Source organism: Paramacrobiotus metropolitanus, unplaced genomic scaffold (assembly GCF_019649055.1).
Source record: "Paramacrobiotus metropolitanus isolate TYO unplaced genomic scaffold, Prichtersi_v1.0 Parri_scaffold0000135, whole genome shotgun sequence".
NCBI classification, from domain to species: Eukaryota; Metazoa; Tardigrada; class Eutardigrada; order Parachela; family Macrobiotidae; genus Paramacrobiotus; species Paramacrobiotus metropolitanus.
Window position 1 is genome coordinate 221702 of NW_026570355.1, and position 18670 is coordinate 240371.

Sequence of the window (18670 nt, forward strand, 5' to 3'; positions counted from 1 at the left end):
CAATCCGAGCGGCGTAAGGAAAGAGCGGTCCAGGGCTGCCGCTGCACGCAGTATTCATGCAGGAATGCTGCAGCACAGAGAGAAAGACAAAGTCAGGCGGCGCGCGGTCAGGGACCTGGCAATGCATTTTCATTTTCACTGAATCCATCGATGGGTTGGTCTGTTCAGTGGTTCCTTCGATTCCTTCCTGTTTGACATTTGTTTCGGGTTTCTCCTTCTTTCGTTCCTCGACTGGAGGTTTATTCCTTCGAATTTTGGTAGTTGCTGTAGTGTCTGGTTCGTCGTTTCTCCGCATTCAGACGAATCCGTCGAATCGTACTGATTTGCATTTTCCTCGTCATTCGAAGATCCAGTTTCGCCAGCTGTTTTCGTGCGCATCGTTCGATTGGGATTTATCTGGTTTTGTCACTTTTGTGTATGTGATGGGAAGTTTAGCCGAGATGCACGTGTCAGTAGATTATCAGGTAAAATTGATGCGAAGATTTTCTTCACTGCGATAAATTCGAAATTTCAGCCTAAAATTGCTGGAAATTAATTATTAATAATTTCAAAAAAATATTAGAAAATTCGTCAAGGGCGTGCGAATGTAGCCGTTAGTTTTTTGCCTTTGGATAAATTATTTATGGTGTGTAGACGACGAATCTGTACTGGAAAGACGACACCAGTCAGGGCTGGTTCGCCGGATGCCTGCGCTATGACAAGAACGGCAATTCCACCATCGTTGGCTGCCATCCTGTTTTGGTGAGTAATTTTTCGATTGAAGAGCCGCATCGTTTTTTAAAAAATTATATCAGTAACGTTAGAATGCAGGAATGAAATAATTGGCAGTATTTGTTTCGTTTTGCGTGGAGGAACTGGGGAATTTCTTTGAGAATTTTTCAGTTTTCGATCCGAATAATTTCCTAATTAAACTATTCACTTATTCAGTTATTTCTTTCATATTTAAATTATTTTATTTATGTGTCAATAATTATTAAACAGTTGGCAGGAATGAATTGCTGTCTGTTCGGTTAGCGCAGTTTGTGTTGGGTTGAAAACTTCTCTTCGCCATGTGACGATTTGGTGGGTGTACATGCGTGATTGTCTGAGCAGGAGCCAGCGATTGTGGGGCATCTGGAGAAGGCCTTCGCGGCGGACATGACGGCGCGCCGCCCGCTGGTTCCCGTCGCCACGCCGGCGGTGGCCGCGGTCGCGCCGCAGGACCCCGCCAGCGACCAGTTCCGCGTCGATCCGGCCGTCTACGACCCATTCGTAAGCTTTTCTTTACTAATTAAATATTTTAGTAGTATTTGAATTTTACCCTGTAGACGATAGGGAATTTCTTACCGTTCCGTGGTTGCAGTCAGTTTTGTAAGATTTAATACAAGATAAAAATTTCCGCAGAGCAGTCAAAAAAAATAAAATTAAATTTGTTTTGGTTCTCCTGAGTTGCCGATAGCGCGTGTTTTATATTTACTAAAATCAATAATTCAGATAAAATCGGAATTTAATAAAATGCCAAAAAATTCATTGGGGTTAAAATTGACCAAAAAATCCGAATAAAATGCGTGTTGTGTTTATTAGGATCCGCAGCAGTTAGGGGAGTTCGCCAAGAAGGAGACGGGTGGTCAGCCGATGGAAGCCGCCGCTGCCGATGAATGGCTGGATGAGAATGATGCGGAGCGGGGATGGGTGCCCACGGCCTCCTCTTCCCTGTCCTCACTGCCCACCACGGCGCCCTGCTCACCGCTCTCCAGTCCCATGTACGTGTTTTACACGCACTGATCGTCGCACTGCCGTTGTAATAATTTTTTTCAATATTTGTCAATCAAAAGAATAATAATGCACAGTTATTTCTTCATGTACTAGGTTTTTCCTTAACTGGTTATTTATCCACTAATTCGCGCCTTCTGCCGACCAATATCTGAGAATTAAAGACAGCAGTTTCATTGAAAAATTATTTCTTTATTTACTGATAATTTTTTTGTGCGTTGCTAATTTATTGGCTAATTATTCGCGGATTTTGTGAACAGGAACTCGGCGGAGAAATCATCGGCGTCCGTGGATTTTGCCGTGAAAGCGCACATCATCTCCAACGTGGATCGCAACAAACAGGTCGGTGGTGATTTTATTCGATTTGATTTTATTCGCCGAAAATCTTATGATACGCCTTGAATTTGCTTCTTTATTTTCCGATAATTATTACTAATTACTGTATTTAATCCCTTGTTTGGTAATTACAGTATTATAATTATGCGGTTCTTTCTTTTGCCAACTTCCAGTTTTTTCACTAGTAAATTATTTCTTATTATTGTGTAGGCAACAGAATTAAACGGTGTAAATAATTAAATTTGAAAAGTTTAAGTTGGATTGTAAAATGTTGGGGGAATTAAAACTGTTGATGAAATCAGCTTTTTTTAATTTGTTTGGCTTTTTAATATTTTTTTTAATTGTTTCGCTCATGCTGATCGTATGTCATTTAATGCTGCAGTACATTATCGACTTGAAACCGGAATTACTGAAGACTATGAAGGAGGCCGGGAAGAACAAATCGGCCTTCGAACTGACCGATTACCAAAAAGGCATCTTGTCCGTTATTCTGCAAGGTAACGAATTGCTGTACGGTAAATTCATGGAAGTGAAATAATTATTTGAGAAAATAAAGAAAACGGATTGACATAATTAATTTAATTTTTTTAATGGAATCATACGAGTGATTTCTTTTTAAATTTATTGTTGTTAAATTAATGCACTTCCAGGCCGTAAATTAAGATTAGGATATTTCTGAAACCTGAGCAAATTAAATTTGAATTAAATCTTTGTGAATTACTCATAATTGGCATTTTGGTGTTATTTTTGCAGTTTGCTTTAAAATATAATAAAATAAATTCTTTTAGTAATAATAAATAAAAAATAATAAATTCTTTAATAAAAAATAAATCAATAGGTAACTGGTGGTTGATGCTAGTGTTTGCTGCTCGTTCGCAGATCAGCCGGTGTTGACGCAGGGTCCGGCGAAATCGGGGAAAACGGCCGCGTACATTCTGGCCATTCTGCATCAGCTGAAGTTTGAGCACACGCGCCCCGTTTGCCAGTGCATTATCGTGGCGGAAACGTTCGAGAAGATCGACCAGGTGCGCTCAAAAATTAATGTCATAAATGTCTTATAGTTTTCTTTTTAAAAAATAAACTTGCAAGAAATCTTTGCGCCTTTTTAGAAGAATTCGCTAATTTGACGCTGCGTATTATTTTATGTGTTCGAAAAATAAGGAGTATTCTGTACGTGTAAACCATAAATCGTTAAATATTAAGAAAATGTGTTTGTTCGTTCTGGAAATTTGTAGGTCGTTTAATTCTGAAAAATGTCATTTTGATGTGAACCGTAAATATCTAGAATAATTTTGATGACTGAATTTTAAAAAAAGGTAATTTAAATGGAAACATTGACTTGTAAAATCTGTATTTTGACAATTTTCTTGCTTTATCGGGCAGATTGCGAACATGTTGATCACGCTGGGCGGATCGGAGCCGGTGCGCGTGCTGGCCGAGCAGCCGGTCGGGAAGAAATTCTACACCGCCGCGTTCGGCCGCGATCAGTCTTCGCCGCCGCACATCCTCGTCGGACGTCCGGTCAAGCTGCGCGATCTGATCCTGTCCATCAAATTAGGTATGTGGAATTTTTGTGCACCCGATCCTGCTAATTTTGGCATGAGCGAAATAATTTTCAAATTCTGATTTAATTTGTTATAAAAATTTTTTTGATGTGGTTTTTTAATTACGGTATTACAATTTTTTGAAATTTCACTGAAATTAACTTTGGGGTTTTTTTGAATTTTTCACTGTACTGTGTTTCTGTTTGGAAGATCTTCCAGTGATTTCCGGGTGTGGAATTTATTTTTTTTATATGGAGTTGATTGGTTTTTCCCGGCAGCTGATTTTGCTGTGTTTTGTTTAGAAAATCTCTGATTTTACCTGTTTTCTCGGTTGGCAGATACGAAGAGCGTGCGCATGATGGTCTTCGATGAGGTGTCGTCGGTGGGTGTTGATCCGGGGGTGATTTTTGCCGTGCCCAAGGTGGAGCCGAGTCTGCTGGTCAGTTTTACAGTTTAAAATCTTCGTAAATCGAATTTTAAAATTTATTTTCGGATTTTAATTTATTAGGGAAATTGTTTACCCAGCTGTTTTTATAACGACATCGTACCAATTTAACCAAATGTTGGGTACCTCTCGTCTTAATAGGTTAAATGTTTTCCGTAACAATACAAGCAAAAAACGAAGCATAATCTCTGTAAATAAAATTTAAAAAAAATCAGAACCATTTTCAAAAGGTTTTAAAAATCACAGTCATTTAAATTTTTTTATTAGTAAAATCGTTTGCTTGTCTAAGTTTTATTCAAATAATAATTCATGTCAATAAATAGTTTTTTTTTATTAATGAAATATTGATTCAAGTATCAACTGCGCGCGACAGTATTTTTTTGTTTTTTTTGTGTTATTTGAATTATTTTTTTAATAATTTTTATTGACAGGAGAAGCTGGTGAAGTGCGAGTTCGATCCGAACGAAGTGGAGACGCTGCCGGAGACCCTGATCACGGCCGGCTTCAACGAGATGGTCTTCAATCGGCCGCCCGTCTTTTAACCGGCACATGCTACGACTCAATAAGGCGGCGATCCTCTTGTCTGTTTCTTTTTGGGTATTTTCGGAATGGAGGAATGGTCAATCTCTTTTGCTGAAAGAATACTTTTGATTAACATTTTGCTTTTGTTTCGGATTCGAGATGGGAGAGTATTGGTAGTCCTTTCGGCGGACGGTGTGGGTGTATGAACTGATTTAATCGCAGAGAAACCTACGCCGAGATTCCCTGTACAGATTGCAATAAATCGCAGTGTCAGAACAGAAATCTGGAAAATTTTAAAAAAAAGAAAATTAACGAAGTTAAAAAATACCTGATTAATTAGTCGTATGTAATGTACTCTGTAGCTTACGGCATTCTTGCAAATAAATCAAACTAATAAAAGGACAAAAAAATTACGAGAAAATTAATTAAAATTATTACTGAATTACAAATAGGTCCGTTTAAAGCTAGTTATTTCTTAAATTTTGCCGCTGAATAAAGCTACTCAAGTAAATGAAAAAAGATTTTGTAATTATTTTTTAATTTTGAAAAAAATGCTGATGCGTTAAAAGTAGCAGAGATTTCTTGTACAGAATCCGAATGAAATAAAGCGCGCGAGACAGCGCGTGGCCAGCATCCGAGTTACGATTAATTCACTGATTTCATAAAAGACAGGAAAAATGAAATAATTTATTTATTACACTTTAATTAAAATTTAAAATTGAGCTCACTGTCAGCAGAAATGTAGCCAGCGGTACGTAGCAAATTTGTTGGACCGTGTTAGTACTGACGCTGAGCCTAGCCGGTGCACTTGTACTAACGCTGTACGCATGCGCTGCTGATTCATGGGATACAGCGAACACCTGAGGACACGGGCGGCGTGCTGTCATCTATACTGCATCAAAGACGTGCGCGCTGGCGGGCTGCTTTTAAGTGGCTGCTGCAAGTCCAGCCACACTGTTAAATTAAATTTCTGTCCGCACAGTTGGTTAGAAAAAAAATCCGAGATGTCGCAAATGTCACCCGAGATACAGTACGTTGATTTTTTTTTCTCACAGAAGAAAACAAGCGCTTATGTTGCACATATTACATGAGCGATAATTAAAACGCGCTGCACGGATAGTTAACTTACAACTCCTCTTTACTAGCACAAACCAGTCAAGACAGAGTATTTAGTGTAGTAAAAAGAAACCTCATTCCAAATCAGGAATTAGTGCGCAGTGCGCACTCACACTCACATGTTAGATGGTCAGTTTTCGGCAGCAAACATCTTATATCAGACTAATGAGCAAACGAACCAACACGAACGAACAAAATGTTGTTGTCACATCTTATTTTTTTTGTTGTGATTTTTGCCACTTACGTTGTGATTTTGCCACTTACAATTATTATAGTTGCTTACAGATCTGCACTTCTGTTGTTAACAGAATTCTAGAATGTTTTCCAAGTAACATACGTAAATTCCACTGTTGATATTAACGCTGACGCCGCTTCTTCAGCCAGTGTCGCGTCATTTAATACACCATTAATTTTAACTCATCAATCATGTTTATATGTGCAGTACGAGTAGTACTGGATTGGCGCAGTTTTTATTGTAGCGTTCAAATGCATCTAAAGGTCACTTCTGAATTCCTAATTATTACTACCGTACACGTCAAAACGTGGAATATTACTCATTATTTATTTAGTATGACAAGTCGGCACATAGGGCAAACAAACCATAAATTTATTGGATTGAACGGAATTTGGTATGGAAGAAAATGGAAAATTCTCCATGTACCGACTACACGATAAACGGGAAACAACGACCGAGTGCCAGATTAGAGCGCTCGGCGCAGTGACGTGATGCATCAGTTGGCGAGCGGCTGTTCGAGATGCGACAGCGTGTTGGTTCGGCATCCGTCAACGAAACGGACCAGGTCCGTTTCGATGACGATTTTCTGGTAAACCGTTTGAAACGGTTTACCAGTAAAATCGCGAATCCGAAAGCCGCGCCTATGCAGTAGCAAAGGATCGTACCGTTTGATTTAACGACAACGACCGACGTTCGCCCAACGCCCACTAACGGCTGCTGTCCAGCATACGTACCGGCTGACGCAATCGGCTTTACGCTCTGTACACGGTGCTGGAACACAGCCACTCACTGGTCAGGTATTAGTCGCCGTACTGCGCAGTACACCGGCTTGCTTCGCGACTCGCGTTCAGTGCGTACAAGAAAATTTCCCGATCAAAACATTCGCACTTTCGACAGCGCTTTCCTTCACTTTTTTTGCATGTGCGAATTCCTGAATTGTTTGATCGCGTGTTAAATTTGTGTGTGCAAGCAACTGTTTTGGTTGATCGGTATCTGTACTGCGGTTTATCAGGAGGGACGTTATCGGTACGGTTTCGCTGGTGTCGCTGATCCCGTAGTCGCTGGATTCCATTTCGCGTCGCCTAGCTGGATCCCGTTTCGCCTGGATCCGATTGTCTCCTAGCTTGATCCGCGAAGCCACAGCCTGCAGTAACTCCCCTTGCTCATCTGGATAGTTTCAGCGCTAGCTGAAATAAGTCTCCAGTCTGAGTGATCTCGGTCGGCTACGGATCGTCGTTTGATTAATTCCAGCAGGTAAGACAAAAGTGAAATTATCTGCAAATTTCGCGGTCCGTTGCAACGGCGCCATGTACTGCATTTCGCGGGCAAATTGCAAACTTGTGCATTCTTTCGTTTGGTACTTTATGTAGTAATTGTAATTATTATTTGGTGAATTCTATGTATATGTAAATTGAATTGCTAATCAACCGCAGTGTCTGGTATTTTGAAAATGTCGGATATTTTAAAAACAGAATTTATAAATGTCGCTTATTTTGACGTAGCATTTTAATATCGCAATAGTACATACATACGAGTACGAATTATATAATGGAATTTTTACTCGTTATTATTATGTACATGCATGTAAAGTAATTTGCTGTTCTACCATAATGCCTGGTTTTTCTAAAATGGCGGATATTTTAAAACATTTTTAAATGTCGCATATTTTTAAGTAGCATTTTTAAATGTGTGTGTACGAGTATGAATTAAATCATAAATTTTTTGAATGTGGGAATTTCTTGTTCGGCTTTCTAAATGTCGGATTCTTGATTAAATGTACCTGTAAATTTGCCTTCCTAAATGTACCTGTATTGTACGTGAGATTTTTACATAATATTGGAGTTAGATGTCGATATTTTAAAACTCGGATCTTCGAAGGTGCAATTTGCAGATGGAATGGTTTCAAAATTTAAGAAATAGTTATTCCTTGTCATTATTTTTTATTCGTTTTGCATGCTGGATTTTCAAAATATGAAATCTTTACAGTAAATGACATAATTATTGCTTCAGTTTAAATATTTCTCCAGTCTTGTTATACTGCTAATTTTTCCTCCGTGTTTTAAAGTGCCTCATTTTTATGTATTGAAAGCTGATGTGTTTTATTTATTGCTGTTGTTTTCTTTTTATTTGTGTTATTGTATTTATTTTAAATACATTATTTGTAATTGTAAAATAAAAACCGGATTAATGTGCTTGTAAAATAACTTCTTTCAACTTGGTACGGTTACAATTCGTTGTTTTTAAATGCCGCATTTTTATGTAAAGTATAAAAAGCTAAAGGGTTTTATTTGTTGTTGTGTTTTCCAATTTATTTTTGAATACTACTGTATTTATTTTAGATAATTTTTTAAAATTGTAAATAAAAACTAAGTGCATGTGGTTAATTTTTAATACTTATTCATTGTTAATTTTATTTATGAAAATTAAGTAATTAATAAATTTATTTGCTTTGAATAATAAAAATATGAAACAAAAAATTATATAAAATATTTGCTAAAATGCTTGTACAGCATGTACTGGAAAATCTACCGGGTGTGTCACCATGATCCGAACGACGTTCTTAATAAAAAAATTTCAGTTTTAGATATTTTCGAGTTGTTATTATTTATTAATTTAATTTTGATCATCTTATATTTTGTTACTTTAAATGGTTAATTTTCTGTTGACAAGCAAGTACCGTGATGACTGCAGTTTCTGTTCAGTGTAGTACTGCCGGTAGTGTCTCAAAATTTCGGAATTTTAGATGGCGAACTTTTGAAATGCCGGATTTTTGATGTCGGATTTTTTGAAGCTTTTAAGCGAAATTTCAAAATATCAGGCTTTTCAATCTGAGATTTTAATTTTCGATCTGAAAACACGTTGAAAGCGGAAATAGCTGGTGAAAAACATAAGCGTTTCATACGAATTAATATCATAACTAAAATCTAACTTCTATAATTAAGAATACTATCATTATTAAAAATACTATCATAGCACGATATGTAAAAAAATACAAAAAAACCAAAAAACTTAATATTTGCTCCGTGCACAATTTTCGTAGAATTTAAATTTGTCGAATACTGTTTCGGGCGTACGAGATCGTATTGCTGTACATATGTCTATGCGAGCACGTACTTTATTGAAGAAAAGTGGGTATTAAGAGAATTAATTGCTTTTTTACGATACAAAAAATATTAAAATCAGAAATAAAAAAAGAGATGAAAATATAAAGGAAAATTGATAAGAAATGAAAATGAGAATATAAATACTGTGTTCATAAACGTATTTACAGAATGTACTGTACAGTTTACCAGTACTGTCACCGGTCACCTTTGATGATTGATTATCCTTAACAGGTGCATCTACCGAGGCACAAAGTATGGCTCCAGTTGTGCAGCCCGGCAGATTCTTGTTGGAAAATATGGGATGTGGGTACGTATGTTAATTTGATAAAAAAATGCGGTTGTATTCGATTGTATAAAATACTGAATTTTATTTTAATTTTTGTGCAGCTACTGTGGCTTGGAGGAGTTGCGTTGCCTCGCCTACTGCGGGGCAGCCGACTGCCGTAAATTTTTCTGCAATGTATCCAAGAATGGACAACTGAAGAGGTACTTGTACATAGTAGTGAGGAAAATTCTAAGATATGTGGAAAAAAATAATGCCGGAAATAACTGCGGTTTATGTTTTGGAAATCTGTGAACCATTGTTTACTAAAATGCAAATTAACCGTTAAAATTACAATAGTACATATTGTTTGCGTATTTTCCCGTTTCAGAATTTATTATTTAAATCTCTTGTTAGGTATTATTTAAATTTAATATTTTTATAACATTCTATAATTTTTATTTTGAATTGTGTTGTTCAGTTATTAATGTTTCCCGTGTACCGTACGCAAAATTATATTATTTCACCAACCACGTACCGGACCAATAAACCGCTTACGCAATTGTCGTGTGTTTGACTTCTCGGTTCTTTTATTTGTCGAAACTGAAAGAGAATAATATTTTTAAAATATCGGCGCATTTATTATTCATAGTGTAATAATTAACAAGAGTGTGAAATAAAAAAAAAATTAATGATAATGATAAAATGCTGATAATCGTATCAATAATGGTATTAAAATAAGCAGAGTAGTAGTAGGTGCAAAATAAAATAATAGTAAAAACAAATGCAGTATTTTTTAAGTTTTTGTGCAGTAGAAGGCAGTTGGAATTTTATGCGAATTTTGTTTTAATAATATTTTATTTGTATTTTGAATGGAATTTGTTTTCTGTTGTTTTTTCTATTTTTGATTCTAATTTTGGAATCTGATCTAACAAAATTATCATTTTGTGGGTAATTTTATGGTAAACAGGAAGACATTTTCCGGTTTGTCTGGCCTCCGATTGTGACATTATATAAAAATGTATAATTTTACAGTCATATCATACAGCACAGTGAACGGACTGGACACAACGTTATTGTCGTCAGCCGTGGACTGCGAGACTGGCCCATGGAGAAGGATGAGCGGGCGAAGTTCATTCTGCAAAATTTTACGTTTTCTCCGGAGTGCTTCCAGTGCCATGACTCGGATATATTCCACCTAGGCACGGAATGGGCCGGCGGCCACCCGTTCCGTGCCGAACAAATATGGTGCCGTGCACACGCCACCGCCCGGGGAACGGTCACCTCTGCTATGTGGCAACCGCTAGTGGAGACGAGAAAGGTCAGGCGTGAAGTCTTCGATAGCCATCTGCTGCACGGTTTGGTGGCCTGCGTCCCTGTTAAAGCCATGAATCTCCACTGGCCAGCCAACCTCTGGAAGGTTAAGAAGCCCGAGCAGGCCATGGACCGTCTTGAGCGGTATTGGCGCGCGAAACCAGCCTACACGCACCGCGAATTTAAACTGTGGAAAGTAAGCCATGCAGTTGGTATCGTTTACAAAATAACTTAAAATGGAAGAAAATATTAATTTCCTTCGGTAGTAACATGCTGAAGAATATCCTACCTTTATAAAAATATAAAAATATGCTAGTAAATTACACTGAAAAGCAGTAGTAAAATATGAGCAACATTGTTACGTCTAGACGGTATATCTGTACTGCAGTTTAATGTGAAAATAATAAAATATTTAAACAGGAAAATAATAATAAATTTGAATGGGGACATAATGATATAATTCGGTAATAACATGTTTTATTTGATTTATTGTTTTGAAACAGTGATGTTACCGCTTCTTGTTGTAGAATAATTATTCACCGGCGTTATAAAAATATACAGTCATAGTAAAATACGCTAGAAATTTTTAGTGGATAACAGTAATTAATTAAAAGCATATTTATTTTCCTGTTTTAAAATGGCGGATCATTAGTGAAGGTTTTTCTAATTTTTAAAGTGCCGAAAACAATCGTGCCAAATTGTATCGCAATGGAAGTACAAATATTATTATGTACATACTTGTTAATTGCAAATTGGCTTAACAAAATGATAGAATAGGCTGCAGAATTATAATACGCAGTAAAAATAACAGAAGGCAGTCGTAACGAAAATTTATTGTGTGAATGGCAGAATGCGCAAATGCCGGATGTGTCCACACCGGCTGATGAGCCTGTGGACGTGCTGGATGAAGGGCCAAGCGGAAACCATCCCGCCGCGGACGATGAATCTCCAGAGAAATCTGGTGAAAATTCAGACTCCGGTAAATTGACGATATTCAGTAGATAAGCAGGAATATTCGGCATTAATTTGTAAAGTAAAAGTAGCTGAAATATTTTTACAAGTCTACGACTACGGCGGGTGGTTACTGCACAACAGCTTCAGATTACTTCATAATTTTTGTTTATCGATATTTTTCAACTTTTGTAAATTACAGTCGCATTAATGTATTTTTAAAAAATTTATTATTTTAGTTTACATATTTTATTTTATATTGAATCTATATATTTTACATACATACATATATAAATGAATACATACATCTATATATTTGAATTTATATATTTTACATACATACATACATTATTCTACATATTTTATTTTTTATTTTATATTTTATTTTATATTTTATTTTATATTTAAATATTTTATTTTATTTTTTATTTTATATTTATTTTATTTTATATTTTACACATCATTTGTGTTTGTTAGTTTTTTTTCAATTTGGCTTTTCTTGTTTATTATGTATTTATTATTTTGTAGTCAGTTTTATTTTCATATTCCTTCGTTTTTCTTTAAAATTTTTGTCTTCTTTTTTAATTTACCGTGTATTAGCAAATGTGGCATCGGCTTTTGTCGTGATTTTTTCATAAAAATATCATGAGCACAGAAAATGTTTGGATGCATGTTGCGATTGTTTTTGTGTGGTTTTTAATCTGTTAACGATGTTATTAATTAATACAAGTACAAATAACAAAGGGTGATAAATAAGTTTACATGATGTTACGCTAACAATATTAAACGAATAATTAGGTACAGGCTGAAAATTCTGCGATATTAGTTTTCGGAAAACGGGAAAAAATTAATAACGCTTAATACAGTGATCAAATGATAATAATAATAATATTCTAAAATGATTAGATGACGGTAACATTTAATTAAATACCGCAAGTTGTAGTAATGACTATAAAAGGTCACAGCATAAACTAAGCAATTTTGAAAATAATTTGTTATCCTTCGAAGAAAATTTGTTCGGCGCAAGTCCATAAAAGGTCACGGCGTTCATTGCGAAATGATTTGTTATTCTCGGGACAGATTTCGTTCGCAGCAAATACTCGTAGAACAAGTAGTTAAACGTATTGTGTAGTAGTATTGTTGACGTACCGTGGATGTATGAAGCTACGAATTAATTAAAAAGTAATTAAACGTTAAAAAATATATAACCGAGTTTATTTTCTTTCGCAGAGGTGTTCAATGACGATTCGGAGGGGAGTGCGCCGCTGGTTTTCAGTCCTGGTAGTTCTTCGAGTCCTGGGCTTTCGACGGAATCCAGCAGCAGCAGCTCCCCGGGCCCGCTGGAGAGGAACGTGCGGGAGTCGCCGGTGGATCACTCCCCGGTTCCGCTGACTCAACGTCGCGTTGGAAGTGAGGCTCCGGCGCCGGGGGCTGCTGGTGAACCATCAGTCCGCGAAAACACCGAGGCATCGGCCCACAGCGGCGCCACTGATGGATTGGAGGCGATCAGAGACTCACCGGGCGACGGCGCGACTGATGGACTGCCGGCGATCGGAGACTCACCCGGCGATGGCGCAGCTGATGGATTGGCAGCGATCGGAGATTCACCCGGCGACGGCGCGCCCCTCCCGGCGCCTCTGACACCGGTCCAACAGGAGCCGGTGCCGGCGCCTGTGACACCGGTCCAACAGGAGCCGGGGCCGGCGCCTGTGACACCGGTCCAACAGAAGCCGGTGCCTGTGAAACCGGTCAAACAGAAGCCGGTGCCTGTGAAACCGGCCCAGCAGAAGCCGGTGCCTGTGAAACCGGTCCAACAGAAGCCGGCGCCGGTGCCTCAGAAACCAGCCCAACGGAAGCCGATCCCCGTGCTTAAGAAACCCGTCAAGGCGCCTGCACCAGCGCCTTCACCGGACGAATCACCCAGCGCCGACACCAGTAGCCAGTCTTCGGCGGGCGGTAAGTCTGTGCAGCATGCCGGTCGGTGTGCCGCAATACTAAATAACGGTGTGGTGTATCGCTATAGAATCGGCCGGCTGGGTGGGAGACGAGTTCCGCTTCAAGGGATGGCGCCTGGGAACTGCGGAGGTCGAGGATGACGAGAAGAAGACCCTGGATTCGCAGTTCAACAGGATCCGGCGGGCCAAGACCGGCAAGGAGCGCGTCACCGCGATTATCACCCGCGCCGCGATTCAGCTGACGATCGGCCGAACGGTACGTGGGTTACTTGTGGTGCTTCGCTGCCAGATTAATCAGCGCCCGCGCTGGGCGGCAGATGATTCCGATATCGTTCGTTTAGGATCAAACAATCCTGTGTGTGTTTAGTTGTTGTGTGTTTACACTGAAATCAATTTAATTTTCCTGTGTTTATTTTAATTTTTATTATTTTTTGTACTTCGATCTTTCTTGTATTTTTCTCATTTTTAGATTTCTTATACCTTTCATCTTTTTATTATTTCTCGTGTTTTTATGACGTTGGTTGCGTGAATTCAGTATCCGTGTGACTGATAAGGAGATTTTCAAATAATTTTCCTAATACTGAACAGTTCCTTCCTGACAATATCAGAAATAGTTTTTTATGTGTATCTTTTGACTGTACTGTTGGCTTGTAGTTGCTGTATTTGAATATGCGTTCTTTGTGTTGTAGGAGAAGGTCACGCACCCGGTGGTAAATGTACAGCTGAAACCGGTGTGGCGGCATCAAGCGGATAAGCGAGTTTTCGGCTACGTCGGTGGCGCAAAGGGCCGTGAACGCCAGTTCTTTGTCTTTGAGGCCAACGACGGAGATACGGTAAGTGAGGGAAGCAGCGTGCCGTGGATTTCCATGCATTCGATTAGTGTTTCTCAATTGACTGAATCGGTTGTGAAGTTGATTTGCTGTATTTGCGTTCGCAGGCGGATGAAGTGGCGGAGGCAATCAATCACCTGTTCCGATTGGTTAAGGCCACACCGTCGCCGAAAGTTGGAAAGCGCCGCCTCCCTCGCGCCGCCCAGAACACTACCCGAAGTCCCGCCGGAGCCCCACCAGTCCTCAGCCCCGCCGAGGCTGGGAAGCATCCTCACATGCCTGATCCGGATCTGCCCCTGCCCGGTCCGGTTAAGGGAATTAGGAATCAGGCCGAGAAGTGGACGCCGCGTACTCATAAGACTAACATCGATAGCCTTCCCAAACGCAAGGCCGGACAGGAAGATTCCACATTCTGGTTTGCTGTGGTGCTCGCTCAGCGCCAGCTGAAAGTGAGTACAATGTAGAACACCGTATTAAAGCGGCTCCTAGTACAACTTGTATTCTGCAGTATTGCTGTGACTGGTATCTCCGCTAACGTTGTGTGCACATTTTCAGCTGACGTTCGTCGAGATCGCCAAACTTATTGGGTTTGACGCGCAGCAAGTGCGCCATTGGTCCGGCCTGTAAGTGTTTGTCAATGTGACAATGTTGCATTGTAGGATTTGTAGTCACGGCAGTTACCGTATACCAGTACTGGCCGTACGTCTGCGTATGAAGTACGCTACTTGGCACGTCTGCATTTCTTGTTTGCCTCATTTGTTTATTCTGTAGGATGGAAGCCGGGTTAACTCTCCGCCAGTGGCTGATACGCCATCCTGGGCGTGGTGGAGGAAAAGCACAACCTCTGAATGCTTCCATCGTTGTGTAGGCCGAGCAGATTGTCCGTAATGCGGTTCCCTGGCACGAAACTCGTCCTGAAACATGAACTGTGCCGACCTCGTTTTTTGGCACGTAATTGCTTGTTTCGTTCTCCGTTCGCCGGTGATACGTTTGCCCGGTATTTTCATTATCTTTTAACCACCGACCTGTTTACGTCTAATATATGCAGAGTATTTTGTGAGTCTTTTTTATGACGTGGCTTCGCGTAGAGATACGCTCAGAGTTTCATTTACTTTATTTCAATAGCGCGATAACAATATCGAGATCTAATTATGGTTAAATACAGTTTTGAGCGTAGGAATCAGGGTTATGCGCTGCTTTCATGTTTACTGTTTACTTTCATGCTTTATGTTTACTTTCATTTGTCATTAAATTTGTCATGTGGCAGTAGATGGCCAGATCTCGTGTTTGATGTCCTTCACAAACAAAAATTTACCGGCAGCTGCTAGTAAGTAGCGCTTGATAAAAGGAATACTGCATGGACTGTCGCACATGAGTCAGCAAGTGCCCCGCGGCACTTACGGACACGCTCAACAGCTGATGCATAATTACCGGAATACCAAAAACAAAAAATCACCTTGAGTTCGTAAAGTCCGGCGGTATTCCTCAGCTAGTAAATGACGACAAAGGTGCGAAAGCGTCTGGCTGTGGGAGACACTTGATTACCATGGACAGTACCACTTCCAGTTGGGCGTTGCGCTCTTCCGGACCACACTGTTGGCCCACTTCCGCCATAACTGATCACTGATCACACTGTTGTCTTCTCCTTTTGCTAACGCTTTTTCTCCTGTCTTAACCAGTTTCGCACGCTGAACCGGTAACGTTCGAGTGTGTATAAAGCAAAATTATGCCAGGTGTCATTGCGAATATCGAAACAGCGGGTTCACAAAGCGAAGCACAGACAATTACGCGGATTCCAAGGGCATTTGCATAATATTTCTCCTTACGATTGATGTGCCCGTCAGCTTTACGCTACACCGAATAATGCAATCTGTACGCTGCCGCTGGTCCCGGCAATTCGCGCTCCAGGTAAAATCTACAGTACAGGTCACTGATGGTAGTTGGTTCAACTTGGTTGGAATTAAACTGTTACACGAATCATAGTCTAATTAAACGATTAATATGTACGTATTTACACGATAGTTATCAACTTTCCCTTTCAAACAGCAAATTTAAAAGAAACTTTTTCTGACGTTAGTCCGGAAAAATTCAGACTGGCAAATGGCAAGTGATAAATGAATGGTACCTTGACAAAATGGATTGACTTGTTTTTACTTTTTCGTTTTGTTCTTGTAGACGCGCGATCTCGTGGAATCGGCATTTAGCAAGCTTTGACCTTCTCAATTAGCGTGCTCCAGTATGCAAGATTTCCAGTGGATCTCACCGTTCTTGAACGTAATCAGGAATCAGAACTTGATTGAGTCACCGTCATTTGAGCGTTTCTTCCAGTCGCTGGTTCGCCGTGAAATGCCTTTCGTCGCGTCGTTAGCATTCCTTTCCACCGTTATCGGTGGCTTCTTTTCTAACGGCTCTGTTCTTTTCCAGTCCGACCGTTACTGAAACTGTTTGCCAACATTAACCAAAACCACCCACTGGAAAGCCCCGACGAAGCGACTCACGACGCGGTGGCGGTGCAGTTTGTCAATAACGTGTCGGCCATGCTGGACGTGTTGGGCCGGAACCCGTCTTCCGGATCCCTGTCGGACTTTGTGCAGCGCAGTCTGTTGAAGAGCCTTATATACTTTGTGGATATGGTGGCCCAGGTATTTTCAGTTTACTGCACAACTGTATAAATCTGGGATTGTTAATAATTAAAATTTAAAATCAAATGATCCAAGGGCCACTACTGCGGTGAATGCAGTGTTGAGTCTGGACAGGAAGTCAGGCGCTTATTGTTCACTTATGAAAGGGGCGCATGTCAATGCAGTGCGGCGGCCGCCGCCGAGATCAGTGCGGTCACTGTCGGCATTCATGTTAAAACCCGCCCCAAGCTAGTTAGAGCAAGAAAATGCCGGGAAAAAGGGCGGCGTTAGTTTACTCCCGACAACAAGCAACTCATATTCAGAACTGTTAACGTTCAGAACCCACAGTGGCAACTGCCGCTGCCGGTGGCAGTTGCCAGTGGCAGGTGCCACTGCCACCTTTTATCCCCTGCCGATGTAAGCGGAATGAGGGTTGTAACATGGAGGCATCTCTGTTGACAGCGGAAGGGAAAGAGGCCCTGTAGACACCTGGGCTGACGAGAGAAACAGTCAACTTTAGAAAGTGGTAACAAATGCCGCTGGACAGAAGGAGCCAGGATCACAAACGGTACGGCCCCAACCGATCATACTTCGACGTGGATGCCGGGTTTCGTTCATTGGGTAGCTTTAAACTCTGCGGATGATAACGCCGACTACATCGCGGCGCTGATGGGGCTGGTGAATGAAGAGGCTGTCTTGACAATTCTCACAGATCAGGATTTCAGCCCGATTACCCTGCGGAGTTGCTTCCGTGGCAAGTCTGAGCATGGTGGCCTGGCGGCGCTCGAGCTGGAAAAGTTGTCCGTTTTGTTTCGCGCCGCAGGAAAAAAAACAAAAAAAATTTGCTGCAAAAAGTGACCGACTGCACTACATAGGATCACAGGGCACTGACTGTCAGCCACCAAGGGCAGCGCTTGCGGGTGAATTTGGCGGGAGCGTTGGCTGAATACGGAGGGCGGCTGGTGCGTGTCAGGGGGACAGTCCCGGATGATGTGATGGGGGATTTTATTGAGTTTACTCTTCTTGGACTTCAGCTTAGAACCTACAGATACAGCATAAATTAAGATAGCATTTAACGGATGATGTTGTAATAGCTGACGGCGATACCGACATGTAGCTGCGACCGTCTGCTATTCCGCCGTAGTGTCCAGTGCGTCCTCGTACAGTGGATTCAAAAAGGTGTTACATCCGGTCCGCGACCGACAATTTATTTATCAAGACCAAATGACCAATAAACTGCAAACATGCAATTGAGCACAGACTCATGCTGAATTCGAACACTTGCGCCGCGCATACTTCCGAACGGAAACCATCGACCGATATCTCAAACGAAAGTGAAAACAATTACAAGAATTTTGATACCTAATGTCACGACTTGAAGGTGGCGGCATGATGTATTTATTATGAACCGCCACTGAGGGCGCAAACAACCAACTGATCGTTGTCATCAGGACAACAAAGGCACACTGCAACCGCAGTTGCCATGCTGGACAACACACCACATAGAGGTCACAGCGGATACAACATTCTCGTGACGTCAGTGCCACTGCACTACGCCACACCTAACACGTTGTTTTTTATGGGATCTAAGAGAAAACCGAGGCACCTAAAGTTTCTCGTAGACAAAGCATACTATTTCTGCGTGAAAACTGAAACTAAACCGTGGATTGAAATTCTGTGCTT

At 40.5% G+C, this 18670-nt stretch overlaps 2 protein-coding genes across 2 annotated transcripts; both read left to right on the forward strand.

The window, feature by feature from the left end:
• The first annotated feature begins 87 nt into the window (after positions 1 to 87).
• Positions 88 to 4872, forward strand: LOC129599019 (uncharacterized). The gene is made up of 10 exons (XM_055497138.1): positions 88 to 464; positions 634 to 741; positions 1093 to 1251; positions 1564 to 1742; positions 2013 to 2094; positions 2471 to 2585; positions 2968 to 3113; positions 3472 to 3646; positions 3971 to 4071; positions 4509 to 4872. The coding sequence occupies exons 1-10, from the start codon at positions 423 to 425 to the stop codon at positions 4617 to 4619; spliced, it is 1218 nt and encodes a 405-aa protein (XP_055353113.1). The 5' UTR covers positions 88 to 422; the 3' UTR covers positions 4620 to 4872.
• Positions 4873 to 6854: 1982 nt separating this feature from the next.
• Positions 6855 to 15356, forward strand: LOC129599039 (uncharacterized). Its single transcript, XM_055497172.1, has 11 exons — positions 6855 to 7204; positions 9286 to 9361; positions 9442 to 9540; positions 10352 to 10826; positions 11480 to 11609; positions 12812 to 13537; positions 13605 to 13792; positions 14226 to 14369; positions 14474 to 14815; positions 14922 to 14989; positions 15138 to 15356. The coding sequence occupies exons 2-11, from the start codon at positions 9309 to 9311 to the stop codon at positions 15232 to 15234; spliced, it is 2322 nt and encodes a 773-aa protein (XP_055353147.1). The 5' UTR covers positions 6855 to 7204; positions 9286 to 9308; the 3' UTR covers positions 15235 to 15356.
• Positions 15357 to 18670: the final 3314 nt, after the last annotated feature.